This window comes from Sciurus vulgaris (assembly GCF_902686455.1).
Source record: "Sciurus vulgaris genome assembly, chromosome: X".
NCBI lineage: Eukaryota > Metazoa > Chordata > Mammalia > Rodentia > Sciuridae > Sciurus > Sciurus vulgaris.
Genome location: NC_136471.1, coordinates 22,368,956 through 22,383,454, shown reverse-complemented (window position 1 = coordinate 22,383,454; position 14,499 = coordinate 22,368,956). Strand labels below are relative to the sequence as shown.

Sequence of the window (14,499 nt, the reverse complement as noted above, 5' to 3'; positions counted from 1 at the left end):
CTGGTATCATTTTCTGATCTGGTCAGTTGTTTTGCTGCTGTGACTAAAAGAACTAACCACAACAATTTTAGGTGAGAAAAGTTTATTTGGGGGCTCATGGTTTCAGAGGTCTCAGTCCATAGGCAGCAGAATCCATTCCTTGAGGTTTGAAGTGAGGCTGAACATCATAGAGGAAGAGTGTGTCAGAGGGAGGCAGCTCATGTGGTTATCAGGAGCAGAGAGAGAGATCTCCACCTGCCAGACACAAATATATACCCCAAAGTCATGCCCCCAATGCACACCTCCTCTAGCCACACCACACCTGTCTTCAGTAACCACTCAATTAATCCCATCAGGTGATTAATTCATGGATTGCTTTAAGGCTTTCATATCCCAATTATTTCTTCCCTGAAACTTTTTGCATTTTCTCACATGTAAACTTTTGGGGACACCTCATGTCCAAACCAAAACAGTAACCAAATTTCAAGTCCCTTCAAATCTCAAGTTGTCCAACATTGAGTTTTAGGGTATTCACTCTATCACCCACCTCTCTGGTCTGCTTCATTTCTGGGCTGTGATAGGGCCAAGAGTTCCTGCCTTGATCTGCTCTGCTATCTTTTAAATCCTCTAATTCCTATGTTCACTATTCTTCCTCTCCTTCCTCTCCCTACAAAGTTCTATATTCACCCCTTTGATCTTCTTTCTTTCTCTTGCCATTCATAATCATTTATTCATATTCTCAGAGCTTCAGTCAAAATCTCAACACCATCTTTTTCTCTTCTTTCTACTTCCTTCAATTCTGACTTGAATACAAATCCTTCCCTTTTCCTATTTTCTATATGAAGTTTTATGTCATTATATAGTACAAATCAGTCCCATCCATCAGTCCATTATGTCAGTTCTACTGCTATGGATTGAATTATGTCCCCTCCACTAAAAAGATATATTGAAGCTCTAAGAATGTGATTTTATTTGGGAACAGGGTATTTACAGAGTTAATGAAGTTACAATGAAGTCATTAAGGTGGGTCCTAATTCAATATGATTGATGTTCTTATGGGAAAGAGAAATTTTTGCAGAGACAGAGATGCACACAGGGAAAATGTCATGTGAACACGAAAGCAGAGATTGGGGTACTATTACATCTATATGTCAGAGAATGCCAAGGTTTGCTGGAAAATAATCAGAAGCTAGGGGAGAGGCACAGAACAGATTCTCTCTTGCAGCTCTCAGAAGGAACCAACTCTGCTGACACCTTGATCTTGAACTTGTAGCCTCTGAAACTGTGAGACAATAAATATCTGTTGTTTATATCTTCCAGTTTGTGGTACTTTCTTATGGGAGCTTTAGTGAACCAATATACCAAAAATTCCTCAGTTTCCCAGAGTAGAAATCCTACCCATTTCAGGCTCTTTCCTCTTCTTCATCATTTATATCATAATCTCGAGCTAAAGATTTTAGTACATTCTTATAAAAATGACTCCTGGCATCTTTAACCTCATACTCTCCATTGCTTCCTTTCCTTTTACCTTTTTTCCCAGTTCCTGTAACCATTGCTCTAGTAACAAACTTTATCATTTCACATCTCAATTCCTATAAAAGGCTCTGGCTGGTCTTGCTCCATGTAAAATAGTCTCCTAAAATGTATGATTCATGTTACTTTCATCATGTTAGTACCATGCTCAAGATGTGCATACAGTTTCATATTGCTTACTTTGCTAAGTAAAGTATGGAGTAAAAATGGGAGGTGGAGGATTGGGGAGAAGAATGAGATCAGATACCAAGGGGAAAAAGAACTTTGACTAGAACAATGAAGGCGAATTAGTCCAAATCAACATTTTCCAAATATACTTTCTGGACCATCAGCATTTAAATCATTTAGGATGCCTAATAAGACACTGATTCCCAGACACCAATAAAGACCTACTGGATCAGACTCTGCAGCCCAGAAATCTAAAATTTCAAGGGTAATTCAAATGATTCTTACACATACCAATTCTGAGAACCATTAGTTTAATTGAAGAAAGCAGACGATAGATGCTGAAAGGGAACAGCTGTTCTTAGGCTTTACTGAGTATATGTACTTTCCATCATGGTTAACAATAGAATAAAATAATTTCACAATATCGTGATTTGCTTTGATGTGATTGTCCCTCTTCAAGCTTTGCTTTGAGCACAAGAGTTCTTTCTTCCATGAAAAAAGTATTTCAAGTACTACATCACAAAAATGGGCCAAGAAAATGTCTGGAGAAGAGAAATTTTTGTGGCACTCCAAGGAAATGTAACTGATTTTACTTTTTTGGGAGAAGTAAAATATAACCAGGGACACACTATAGGTTCCTGGAATTCAAATTTAGTAGCATAGAAAGGGAAAACAACAACTCTGAGATGTATTTGCTTAAGCTTTTAATTGGAACCAAGTGTTAGCTAAAACATGTAGCTGATTTAGATAAAAATGGAGAATACTCTCACTGGCTCACATTGAGCAGGATTTCTGCAGTTGAGTACTATAGAAGCGAGATAACAGAATTAGATACGATCGAGGGGAAGAAAAATGCACAAAAGTCCTTGAATTAAAATGAATTGAAACCTTCTGGGAGAAAAGCTATTTGGTAAGCTCCATTAAGTCTATTGTAGATAGCTTTATTTGACAAAGCAGCATCCTGGCATGTGGAACAGGAAAGAAAATAGCTATAAGATGATCTGTCAGGGAGTTTCCAGTCTCTAAACGAATAAGATTCTGTGCAGTAGCCAATACAGCTTTTAACTCAAAAGAGATACAGAAGCAAAATGCAATTATATAACCCTAGTAAGTGCATTCAATCTGAATCTCCCACACACCCTCCCCTCCCCCAATAACTCCTCAAACACTGCAATTTATCAAGTGGATGTTCAAACTTATGGTTGCATTTATTTCATAGAAACACTGGTTAAACACTGTATACAATATTGTGGATACTGAGATAAAGAAGATTATATAAGTTAAAGATTAACTAACTATAAAACATCCAAGCTATGCACTTAAATAATTTGAATAGTTCAATTACCATTAAAGTCTTCTGTTTATTTTGGATATAGATTTATAGTACTTATTTGCAGTAATAACTTCACTCTTCTGAAATGCCAACTAACCACTGATCATAAAAAGTTTATTTAATATAGATAGTAGTTTGTACATTCAGGAATCTAGAAGATGGCAAAATAGAGGAAATTCAGATGTAATAGCAAATGAATACCTCTTTAAAAGTATGACTTGCTGTTTTTCTTTCTTTAAGAATTTCTATTCACGGAGTAAAGATTCTAAGACCACTCAAGTGGATATAGTGCTTCTGACTTCAATATACAAGTGCTGGAACCAGAAAACTCAGATTTGAATTATAATCAACCAATCTCTCCTCTCTCTGCTCTCTCACACACATCAGGAGGAGTATATCGCTGTATATCCAATGTCTATCAGAGAGATTCACGTGTAAGAGTTATTAGACGAATGAACTCACTTAACCATCACAAAATCCCTGTTAGATGGTTTTTAAAATGTACTGATCACAATGTTGAAGCCAAGGCTCAGTGGGGGAGAAGTCTCTTTCCTATCAAGAGAACAGAACTCAAACTAGAACTGAAGTGTTCTAACTAATTGCATTTTCCACTGTATATTCCTACGGTGTAACTCTTAAGATTGTCTGAAAAGACTGGTTTTCTGGTGGGTATTTTATATTCCCCCATGATAATCTTCCATCTAAGATGGTTCATTATGAAATTGAAATGCAGAGTATTATCATATTGTTCAAAAAGTTTGCCCTATGGGTCTCACTGCGGACTCACACCATGGCCTCTGTCTCATAGTGAGGTCCTGATTATATTAGATTAAAGCAAAGCCATTACTCTGACAATTGTGGACTTCTCATTGGTTCCTAGTATACCACCAAGTGACCATAATGGAAGGCAGTAGATATGTAGATTATCATAGGTTACAGATATTTCTCTTGAATTTATAGATTTACTTTTAATTTTGTAGCTTCTTTAACAGAAATATTTAATTTTTAGCAGACGCATTTATTAAAAATTATTTATTTCTTTTTTGGAGACTTCACCTCAAATTATAAAACCAACTTCTTCTTTTCATAATTTCTTTTGGTATATGTATTTTGCTGACATTTAAATCTATATGTTATTAATTTAAGTGTAAAGTAAAAGTGATGTAGTATTAATGCATAGGCTCTCTCATGCATTCTATTTTAGAACATGTTATTAATAAATCCAAAACAAATACAGAACACTGCTGGCTAAATACTCAGTGCTTCTTGGAAAAGACCACTTTTAATTAGGTATTTCAATAGAAGATGGGGATAAATGAAAACCATAGAAAATTCTGTAGACACAATGGTGATATTTTGTTATTTCCACAATCTCACAGTGCTGGGGACTTGAACCTGGGTCTCAAGCATGTGAGGCAGGCACTCTATGAGATGGGCTATATGGCCTGCGCTACAATGGTGATATTTAACTAAAGGTCCCATCAATTATTTCTAGCTGGTGTCCAGTCTGGTGGGTTGATGCCCATATCTTACTTTGTGTTAAAGGTTTTAAAATATTGCCCCTGAAAGATGTTTGCTAAATAAAACAAAACAAAATATTTTTACCTGATTCCTCAGTTTCTTTGGTTTCTGTTGTTTCCTCTATTTCATCATCAGACATTTCCATTTCTTCTTCTCGCCTGATTCCCATTAATTCATCATTGTGAATGTTGCGAATTTCCTAAGGTTAAAAAGTATGTTTTTAAGGTGGGAAAGGCTTAATAATGTTGAGGAAATGAGCAGAGTTAAAAAATAATATAAAGCAGTTTTTTTTACATATTTTTAAAAATCTCAATATTCTTTTATGCAAAGGCAAAAGATCATGTTGAGGTTAAACAGTCTCACTAGAGAAAGCGTACTTGGGTATACTGTGTCTTGCACTGAACCATCTTTGCAGGCTCAGAGCTCTGACAGTCTGATTCTTATTTAACTCCCATATTAGAAAGTGCTTTTGGCCATGAAAGACTCCTCACCTCTTACTCATGTGGATTTCTGAACTTTTTCTTAAGGGTTCTGCCATTTTCACCTTCCCATGTTGGACACTTTAATTTTGCTGCTTGCCATCCTTTTCCCTCTCCTCTTACAGTTTTACTTGACAGAATTCTTAATTGAAATTTTGAAGTTTTAGAAGTTATAGCAAAAATGAGCTGTCAGGATTAAACTCCTCCCGGACCAACCCTCTCGTAGATGATAACTATAATCTTTGAACAAAACACAAAACAAAAACAAAACCTGTAACTCCTCGATGTCATTGGAGAGTCAATAAAAGCAGGCATACTTTGAAGAGGAGCTGACACTTGGAGGAAGGGAACATCATAGGATGAGTCTCAGTTTTTTAAAGGGCCTTTTAGTCTGACAGCAGACCAGAGTTAGCTACTCACAGGATGGCTACATTTGTAATAGACAACTTAGTCTTTGTGATCTAAATAACTCAAGGAGAGAGGTCAGGGCAACAACAGGCACTAAAATGTGAGGGTATTTCAAAAAGGAGACAATGAGAGAGAGAGAGAGAGAGAGAAGGAGAATGAAAGATATTGAGCACTTCAAATTCTGTATATGAGATCTGTTCAAATTTCTGCATGGCCCCCTCATCCGTGAACGCATAGGAATATTCCACACAGCATAGCTAAGGATAAAATCTCTAAAATGATATCTGAGTTGCCACCCAAAAGAATTTCCAGCTTGAAGTGAACCAAACAAACTGACCATAAAGACAAAACAAGATCAACATTTTTAGAAGGACATAACAGAATCCAGAATCTTTAAAACCTAATATTCATACTTATCCAGGACAATGCCCAAAGTACTTGACATACGAAGAACCATGATGAGATGGTCCATTTCCAAGAGGGAAAATAATCAGCAGACCAACTTTGAAATGATGCAGACGTGGTAGTAAGCAGACAAAAAACTGAATTAAAGCAGCAATTATAACTATAGCATATAGAGGAAATATGCTCACAATAAATAAAAACATAGGAAATCTTGGAAAAAAGTCAGAAATCTTAAAAATGAGTCAAAGGTTCTGGATCAAAGATTCTTGTCTGAAAATAAAAAAGCCAGGAGTTATTTGGGTGGAAATTAAAAAAAAAAAAATTCTTCTGGGCATGGTGGTGCATACTTGTAATCCCAGTGGCTTGGGAGGTTGAGGCAGGAGGATCCTGAGTTCAAAGCCAGCTTCTGGAAAAGTGAGGTGCTAAGCAACTCGGTGAGACCCTGTCTCTAAATAAAATACAAAATAGGACTGGGGATGTGGCTCACTGGTTGAGTGACCCTGATTTCAATCCCTGGTTAAAAAAAAAAGTCCTTAAAAAAGTTTCTCCTCCTTTTCTGATATGTCTTATATTTTCCATGTTTCCTTTACATCATTGAGTATACATAAACTAGCTGCTTTAACTCCTTGTCTGCCAATTATCACATCTGGGTAATTCTAAAACTGAAAAAATATAATACCAAAAATAAAAATAATTGGATGAGCCTAAAAGTAGAATAGAGATGGCAGAATAGAGAATTTAGACATAGAATGATACTCATACGTTCAATTTTAGGAACAGGAGAAATATATATAGCTAGAAAGATAGATGTAGATATATAACTTTATGATGTATATATATATAATTTTTAAATAACAGACCGTCAAGAGAGTTGTCTGCTTGCACTGATTACTCAAATGTCTAATCTACATGTAAACTGAATTCCAGAGATAAGTGAGAGAATGATTTTAAAATTTGAAGAAATAATGGTTAACAACTTCTCAAATCTGAGGAAAGACATCAATCTACATATTCAAAGAGATCAGTTAATTCCAAGAAGGACAAATGTGGAGAAAAGCATATCTAGGAACATCATAGTCAAACGGCAGAAAACTAAAGAAAAGAGAAATTCTTGAAAGCAGTCAAAGGAAAACACAACATTATATAGAGGGGAACAACAATTTTGATTCCTTTCAGAAATGATAAAACCTAGAACTCAGTGGAACATTATCTTAAAGTTTAAATAAAAATAAAAATATTCATTTGTTCAGAAATCTGTGTTCAAAGTTTTTTCAAGAATGAAAATGAGATAAATATATTTTTCAGACAAAATTAAATGTAAGAATGTGTCACCAAGAGACCTGTACTATAGGAAATGCTGCAGAAAGTTTCTCATGCTTCAGGGAAGTGCTACCTGATATAAATACCACTCTTCAGGAAAGCATGAGGAATGCTGGAAGTTATCAAAGATCACACTGGAAAAGTCATGTTAGGGAAAAGTAAAGATGATAACTGTGCATTTTGGAGCAGCTTAAAATCATTTAAGGCTACTTAATTCCTGTCAGAGGCCCCTTAGCACTGAGCTAAGAATCCCTTGCCTAGGTTAACCCCTACTAGGCCTCATACAGAAAGAATTCAAAGCAGTCTGGTAAAAATTGCCACCATTTGTGGGGATTATGTATATTTAAAATGGATTTCTTAATAATTAATGCTGCAGTTAGTCATTATTCCAACTAAGTTCCTTCCTTTTTATTCCTCTGATCAGGAAAAATAATGATTTTTATTTCAAGTAAAGTTTTCATTAAAAATAAATAAGAGGCCCTTTAAAAAGTGAGCAATTCAGTATCATCACTAGTTAAGAAGTAATACAAAAATCAGATGCTAACATAGCATCTCCCATGTACTGCAGAGACATTATTTTAAATAGAATAAAATAATGACTAGCTTGAGGAAAATGAACTTTAAACATTTGTGTCATAAGAGAGATTTACTATGTCTTATTCCAACTCATTGCACAGAAAAAATAAAGGAACTTCTTATTGCTGTGAATTCATTCTATCTCATTCTATCTCAGGAGACTATATTTCAGTTATCATCAGAGCTGTTGCTGGAAAGGTGATTATAATGAGGTTTGACATTGGCAAATTAAAATATTGTACAGTTTACTGTGGGAGGAAAAGTTGTGGCTTTCTAGATGCCTAACAAAATGTAGATTGTCAGAGGGTATAAACAGAGATCAACTCTCAATAACAGATGTCACACAATCTTGGGAATGTTAGTGTTTCTCAGAAGAATAAATTATGTTCCTTCTAGGGAAATATCCCAGGGCAGGAAAATCTGAGAGCTAAGATACTTTCTGTAGCTGCTCAGCATCCACAAAGCATCTTTTTGCTTCTAGCTAGACAAGAAATCATAATCTCTTCTTAGAAATATAAGAAGTTCAGTGACTATGTGATATGGCTTATCTAGATGCCTTTCACAACTTTAAAACTCCCTAGAAATAAAACTCCCCTAGAAATATAGGCAAATTTTACCTAAATGCCACAAAATACTCTAGAAAGAAGAATTACCAGTTGCTTTAGCAGACAATGAAATTAGGGTAAGAAAAAATAAGAGGAAGTTTGCTCTAAGTTGTTCAGTGAAGCAAATTAGCAGAGCTCAGAGTCCTCTACCTACTAGACAACTGTTCCTAGCTATAAAGAAAGTCTCATAGCATTATTCTTCTATAAATAACCAATACTAAGTCATACAAATGATATAAGAGCAACGAGAACAGCAGAGGTTATGGGGTACCATACTAAAGTGAAGTTATAGGGAGACTGTACCTCCAGGAAAAGTGAGTGAGATTTTAATTCTTTGAAAACCTTACCTTTACCTTATTTTACAGCTGAGATACCCATTTTCTGCACTCTCTGGTTAAATAAGAAAAGCTCTGCTTTGGGAAGCAAACCCTAATCAATACCTTCAGAGTGAGGAGTTATATGGTGGCATATGTCTGGAAAAGGTATTCTACCTAGATAGGACATAGGTATAGGGAGGGGAAGGATTCTAAGTCACTGAAGTACAGACAGCAAAGGAAATTGCTACCTCCCAGTTTTGCCCATTACTCATTCTGAAATTTGGATCTAGAGATGAAACCAACAGAGTAGCAATGCCATGCAAAAACATTTTTTGGCTATTTGAATATGCAAATCTCTACCAGAAATCAACCAAGTCACAACACTGATAGAGTACATCAAATAAGGTAAGATAGCCCTCCTAAAGTTTTTATGCTACTCTACTGCCCACAGTAGATCTTTGCTATCATTCAACAGTGAACTGTTAGTTATTTCTGAAATGACATCATGATATTTTTGCATCTGTTCTAATAGTTATTTTTCAGAAGCTCAGAAATTCATATTGCTCTGCAATGGACAACAAAAAATACTTCTGGATGAAATTAAATTGAAACCTAAGACAGAGGAAAATGTTTGAAAAGAATCACTTTTGCACCAACTGGTGTTTTATGATTTCTTATAAAGTAAGCAAATCATAAATAATTACACAGCAATTATCTAACAATAGTTTTACAAAAAAGTATGTGGACTTAAATTCATCTTATTTGTATTATATAATACTAACATGATTACCAGAAAAATCAACATTCCTTATTCAATTTGTAACAAGATTCTACTTACCTGGACTTTCGACATTAACATGAAACTTGGCAGGGAAGGGGGCATGAGGGAATGAAAAGCAGCAGAGGATAGGGAGATGGCTTTCTATACTTATGTAGCTATTTGATTCTGAGATATCATTTAATTCAATGAAGCAAAGCACAAACACAGGTTCTTGATCAATGTCTATTATATGATATATAATGAAAATACAAATTAGGTTGATCCAAATTGGGTTAGTATTTCTTTTGGTGACTGGAAGCTAACAGCCAGTGTTAGTGTAAATGGGTCCTAAAACAAGGGTATGTGGATGACTGGAATGTTTTTCTGCAAACAGTTCTGCAGAGTTTGGAATGGTAGGCCTGTAAATCTGGAGAGAAAGTTATTTTATCAATCATAGTATTTCATTTTACAAGAACACTAGCAATCATTAGGTCCCTTTTTGTCTGGCCCAGTGGTGGAAAATCTGATATTAGGGAGGATGCAAGAGACTATCTCTTCAGTTTCTACTGCCATGGCTGTAGTTTTATATATATCATCCGAGGTCTAGCTTTTAGTGCAGGCATGCTTCAGAGAAACAAATTTTTTAAAGATTCTGTAGGAAAAAAAGAGTTTCAATAACAGTGAGAAAAGTAAAGTGGGCACTAACTTTCTTTAGGGGGTGGGACTTCAGCCTTTTCTTACTACCCTTTACAATCGTATTGGCAGGAGTCCCACACTTACATAAATCAGGAAAGTAAAGACTTATTAGCAAATTAGTTTGCCTGACATATGCTGTCAAAATTAGTTCTTGAACTCCCCAAGGGTTGGGCCTTTTCCTTCTTCCTCCATACCCTGTTGCTGAGTAGTAAGACATACCCGTCTCTGAGAGTAAGACAGTGTTGGCTGCTGGTAGAAGGATGACAATGAAACAAATAACAGGTATTTTATGACATGAGGAGGTGACTGACTGACTTGTTCCCAAAGTTAACTGGTAAAACAGTTAAGCATCAGAAATTTCTAACATAATGAAATGCCTGACATATAAGTTGTAGCATTAATGCCAAGGTCAACAAAAAGGCAGTCAAGTTGATTAAGTCTTTGAAAGGCTCTGATTTTCCAGTGGGGTGCTGAGATGTGGCCACAATATAAGAGGACAAGTTCTTCACTTTTCCCAGGCTACCTCCTTTCAATCCTCACAGTGGCCTGCTATCAAGTGAAAGTTTACACAGGTAAAAAACAAAAAGAAAAATAATAACACAAACAACAATTTAAAGGCACTGATATAAAGTGGAAGAGATCTTTGTGTTTAGGGAATGTAATGAGTGGAAGCTCACCAACTATGTCCCAATTTCAGTAGTAGTTTTCTTACTGAGATTGAGATATTCATGGTGGGCCTTAATTAAATCCAATTTAATAGATAGGAAATATTTCTACAAAGTCTACAAGACACAGCATGAAACTTGTAGCTCTTGGCAAGTCATATTGGCTGTGTACTTTATCCTCATCACTCTGCCAAGGAAGCTCTACAACAATATAGGCTAATAGTGTGCACAGCTCTCAGTCTTCTTCAGGCCCAGAGAAGTGCCCATCTCACTGGCACAGTTATCTATACTGTGAACCTCATTTAACTCAAGTACATTCCTACCACGGAGGTAGAATTGATGCAACTAATAGATCCCTGACAAATAATACTGATGGAAAATATTTTATTACAATGTAGTTTACAAAAGGGCCATGGCCTAGAGGCCAGTGCTCTAACCAGAGGCTCCCTTCCATCTATAAAATGGCAATATTGTACTGGCAGGGCTTGCCTTAAAGGGTGGAGCTGGTCAGACAGCTTCTTCTAACCTCCAGGAGGCATACAGTGTATGTGTATTGAAGGGAAGGAAGAGACTTAATATAAGTTGATTTAATCCCCAAATCTGAAAACCAAAATGTTCTAACATATAAAATGTTTTGAGGGCTGTCATGATGCCATAGTAGAAAATTCCACACCTGACCTCATGTGACAGGTTACAATCAAAATGCAGGTAAACTACTATATGAAATTACCTTCAGGCTATGTGTATAAAGTGCATATGAAGTATAAATGAATTTTCTATTTAGATTTGGGTCCCATCCCCAGGATATTTCATGTACTCACAAATATCCTCAAATCTGAAAAAAACTCAAAATATGAAACACTTCTGACTCCAAGCACTTTGGATAAGGGATACTCAACTTGTACCACTTTTCTACAATTGTTAAGACACTGAGCATTTTTCATTCAACCTTCATTCTTCTGAGTTAAAGAGTTCTGATATTTGAAATTTAGTATACAAAACTCCACTTCTCCTCTTGACCATTTTCATTACCCCTTTAGCTCCCTGAGGGCAAAGACCATCTCATCCTGTGTTACTTGTTACAATGCCTGAGACAGAGAAAGTACTCAGTACACCTTTGAATCACAATGTTGAGTTTTGTTTGCAGAGGGTCAACAACCTGAGTTAGCCCTGAAATTCTAAAATCACTTTGTGTTATAATAGGAAAGTTGTCTCCTTTTTTTGCTCCTGATTCTTTTTTAATAAGATACTATTGGCTTTTTATGACTCTACCAAGTCATTGGACAGATGTCTTCAGGGATTTCTCTTTTGAGTGACTCCTATATCCCTTTGCTGTGCCCAAACTGATGGCTCAGAGTTTATAGTTTATGAATGGAGTTTGGCTCATCTTCTTCTAAAGGTTCTTCATGGTTTTTGAACTGTTCCCACAAAAAAATGTCTCATGTATTCTCATGAAGGACACAGTGAAGAGATTATTACCTTCATTTTACAGTTAGGAATCAAGGGCTCACCTAGGTTAAATCACTTTGCACCAGAGCTCAAAGTGAGAATAATTTCTAGTCCACTTGCTTGTTGTATAATTTCATATGAATCACTTAACATTTCTCCATTTCAGTTTCCTTCATGTATAACATGGATTCTATACCTACTCATTATCCCTTATCAAGTTGTTAATAATAAGGTGAAATGCTATTTACAATTTCAAACCATTTATACATTTCTTAACTCACTTAATTTTGTAAGAGTGATTTCATTATCTCCAATTTATAAGTGGAAAAAGAGAGAGTGAGAAAGGCTGAATAACTTGTTCAATATGCATAGCTGCAAATCTATCAGAGCTGAGATATTAATTCATGATTGACTTTAAATCTAATACTCTTTCCACTATACCATCTCTAATATGAGCCTCACTTAGGTCAGACAATCAATTTGAATGTGCCATATAAATGTTGGGGGTAGGGGATGTCACTCAGTGGTGGAGCACCTGGCTAGCATGAGCAAGGCCCTGAATTTCATCCCCAGTACCACAAAAAAGTAACTGTTTTGTAAATGCTATTTAATTGTTAAAAAATATGACAATCTGCATTGATAGATGCAATGAAATTGTTACCACACTGGCAAAGAGTACCCAGAAATGAAGTTGCTGCATATATAGATTAAAAATAATAGGACTGGGTAAGGAAGCTGTCCATAGGAATTTGAGGCATATATAACACCATTTCCAAAGGTAGATCAGTGAAATCAAACTCCCATCTTGGTTTTTAATCTTGGAATTCAGAATAGCCACCTAATCATATCAGACATAGTCTAGTGTTAAGCTAAAAGTGTTAACTGAGAATTAGCAGAGAGGTGTGTGTCACCCTTAATCTTAATGAGAGTCCTCTCTTACCTTTATATCTGCTACCTCTAAAGATGGCCGAACAGGTTTGATAAGAGAAGCTCAAATTTTTTTTTTCTAATGTAATATCAGGTAACTTCTAGCCTCAACTGTCAAGACACTCCAATAAATGTAACACAGCCCTAATATTACTAACAGTAGAAGCACAGGTCAGTAATTATTGTTGTGCTCAAGGATAGCTAGTTTAGAGAAGTAAACTTATAATTATGCCAGCTACATTTTCACTACTAATGTTTCCAGCCAGCAGAATGCATTCAAGACAACACATGCACATTTATTCCCCGTTTGACAGCAGGTGGTCTGGACACAGTGACAGGCTACAGGACACGTCTTAGTGTTTCATTAGGGCCTTGTTGTGTCCGTGGGAGCTTGGCACTATTTAATTCTGGCTAAATTCCAGATCAATAACTTGTTAAAGAAAGAAACTGTCTCCCTGAGGAACTACCAAAGTAAAAAGTTACCAACCTCAGCTTGTTTGCACCAAACGCTGATGTTTTTACGCTGGGCTTTTGTGAAGTGGTCCCATGCCTTCTGTTTGGAGGCGGAATGGTACACAGCCACTATCTGCTCAACTGCAGCATCAAATCAGCATTTGGATCAGGCCAGAGTATCATCCAGGGATGGCAAAAGAGAGGAGGAGAGAAATAAAAGAGAAGCATAAGGCTTTTTGAGTCTTTTTGTTATAACATTATACCAGGCCATGGCTGAACTTGGGACAGGTTATGTGTGCTGGCTAGAGTACTATAATTTTAAAGTGGGCTCAAAGGAAGAGACATCAATAGATGAAAGAAAAAAGGGAACCCCACAAGATTTGGGGCTAAAGTTTTAATATAAGCAGTGTGTATTTATTCAGACAGGAGAGGTAAGAGACATAGTAAACATGCTTTAGTTTAGTATACTGACCCTGCATACCATAGAAACAAACTCTACCAGCAACTTCTACCATTGGGTTCTTTCATTAAAAGCCCTTTTAAATAATCTGGTATGCTTCATTTCAACAGATTTTTTCCTTTCACTATTCTGAGGCATGTTTAACTAGAATCATCAAATCAAAACCTAAGATGGATTGTCTATTTTAAGTCTACCTAGACAGACCTGTCGACTGGAGAAATGTTTTATGGAAGAGTACTGTGTAAGTGCAGTCCCAGAGAATATTTTTCAGGGTCTCTTAAAATGTTAAATGAGGAAATACGTACAAATATTCTGGGACTTTATCTTAATCAGTTCAAGAGAGGGGAAGCTTAGATATGATATGACTATTTTGGGAAAAGAAAAGCAGGACAAGAGCCCCTGCCAGGCTGGAGTGTTCAGTCACAGTAAGGAAATTCAGAGGTAC

At 36.1% G+C, this 14,499-nt stretch overlaps 1 protein-coding gene across 1 annotated transcript in view; it reads right to left on the bottom strand.

Annotated features, from left to right (window-relative positions):
• The window catches only part of ENOX2 (ecto-NOX disulfide-thiol exchanger 2), a 341,467-nt gene that overhangs the window by 46,219 nt on the left and 280,749 nt on the right, over positions 1-14,499 (bottom strand). The window contains 2 exon segments of the mRNA XM_079122719.1: positions 4,619-4,733; positions 13,629-13,735. Coding sequence (XP_078978845.1) covers positions 4,619-4,733; positions 13,629-13,735 — 222 coding nt within the window.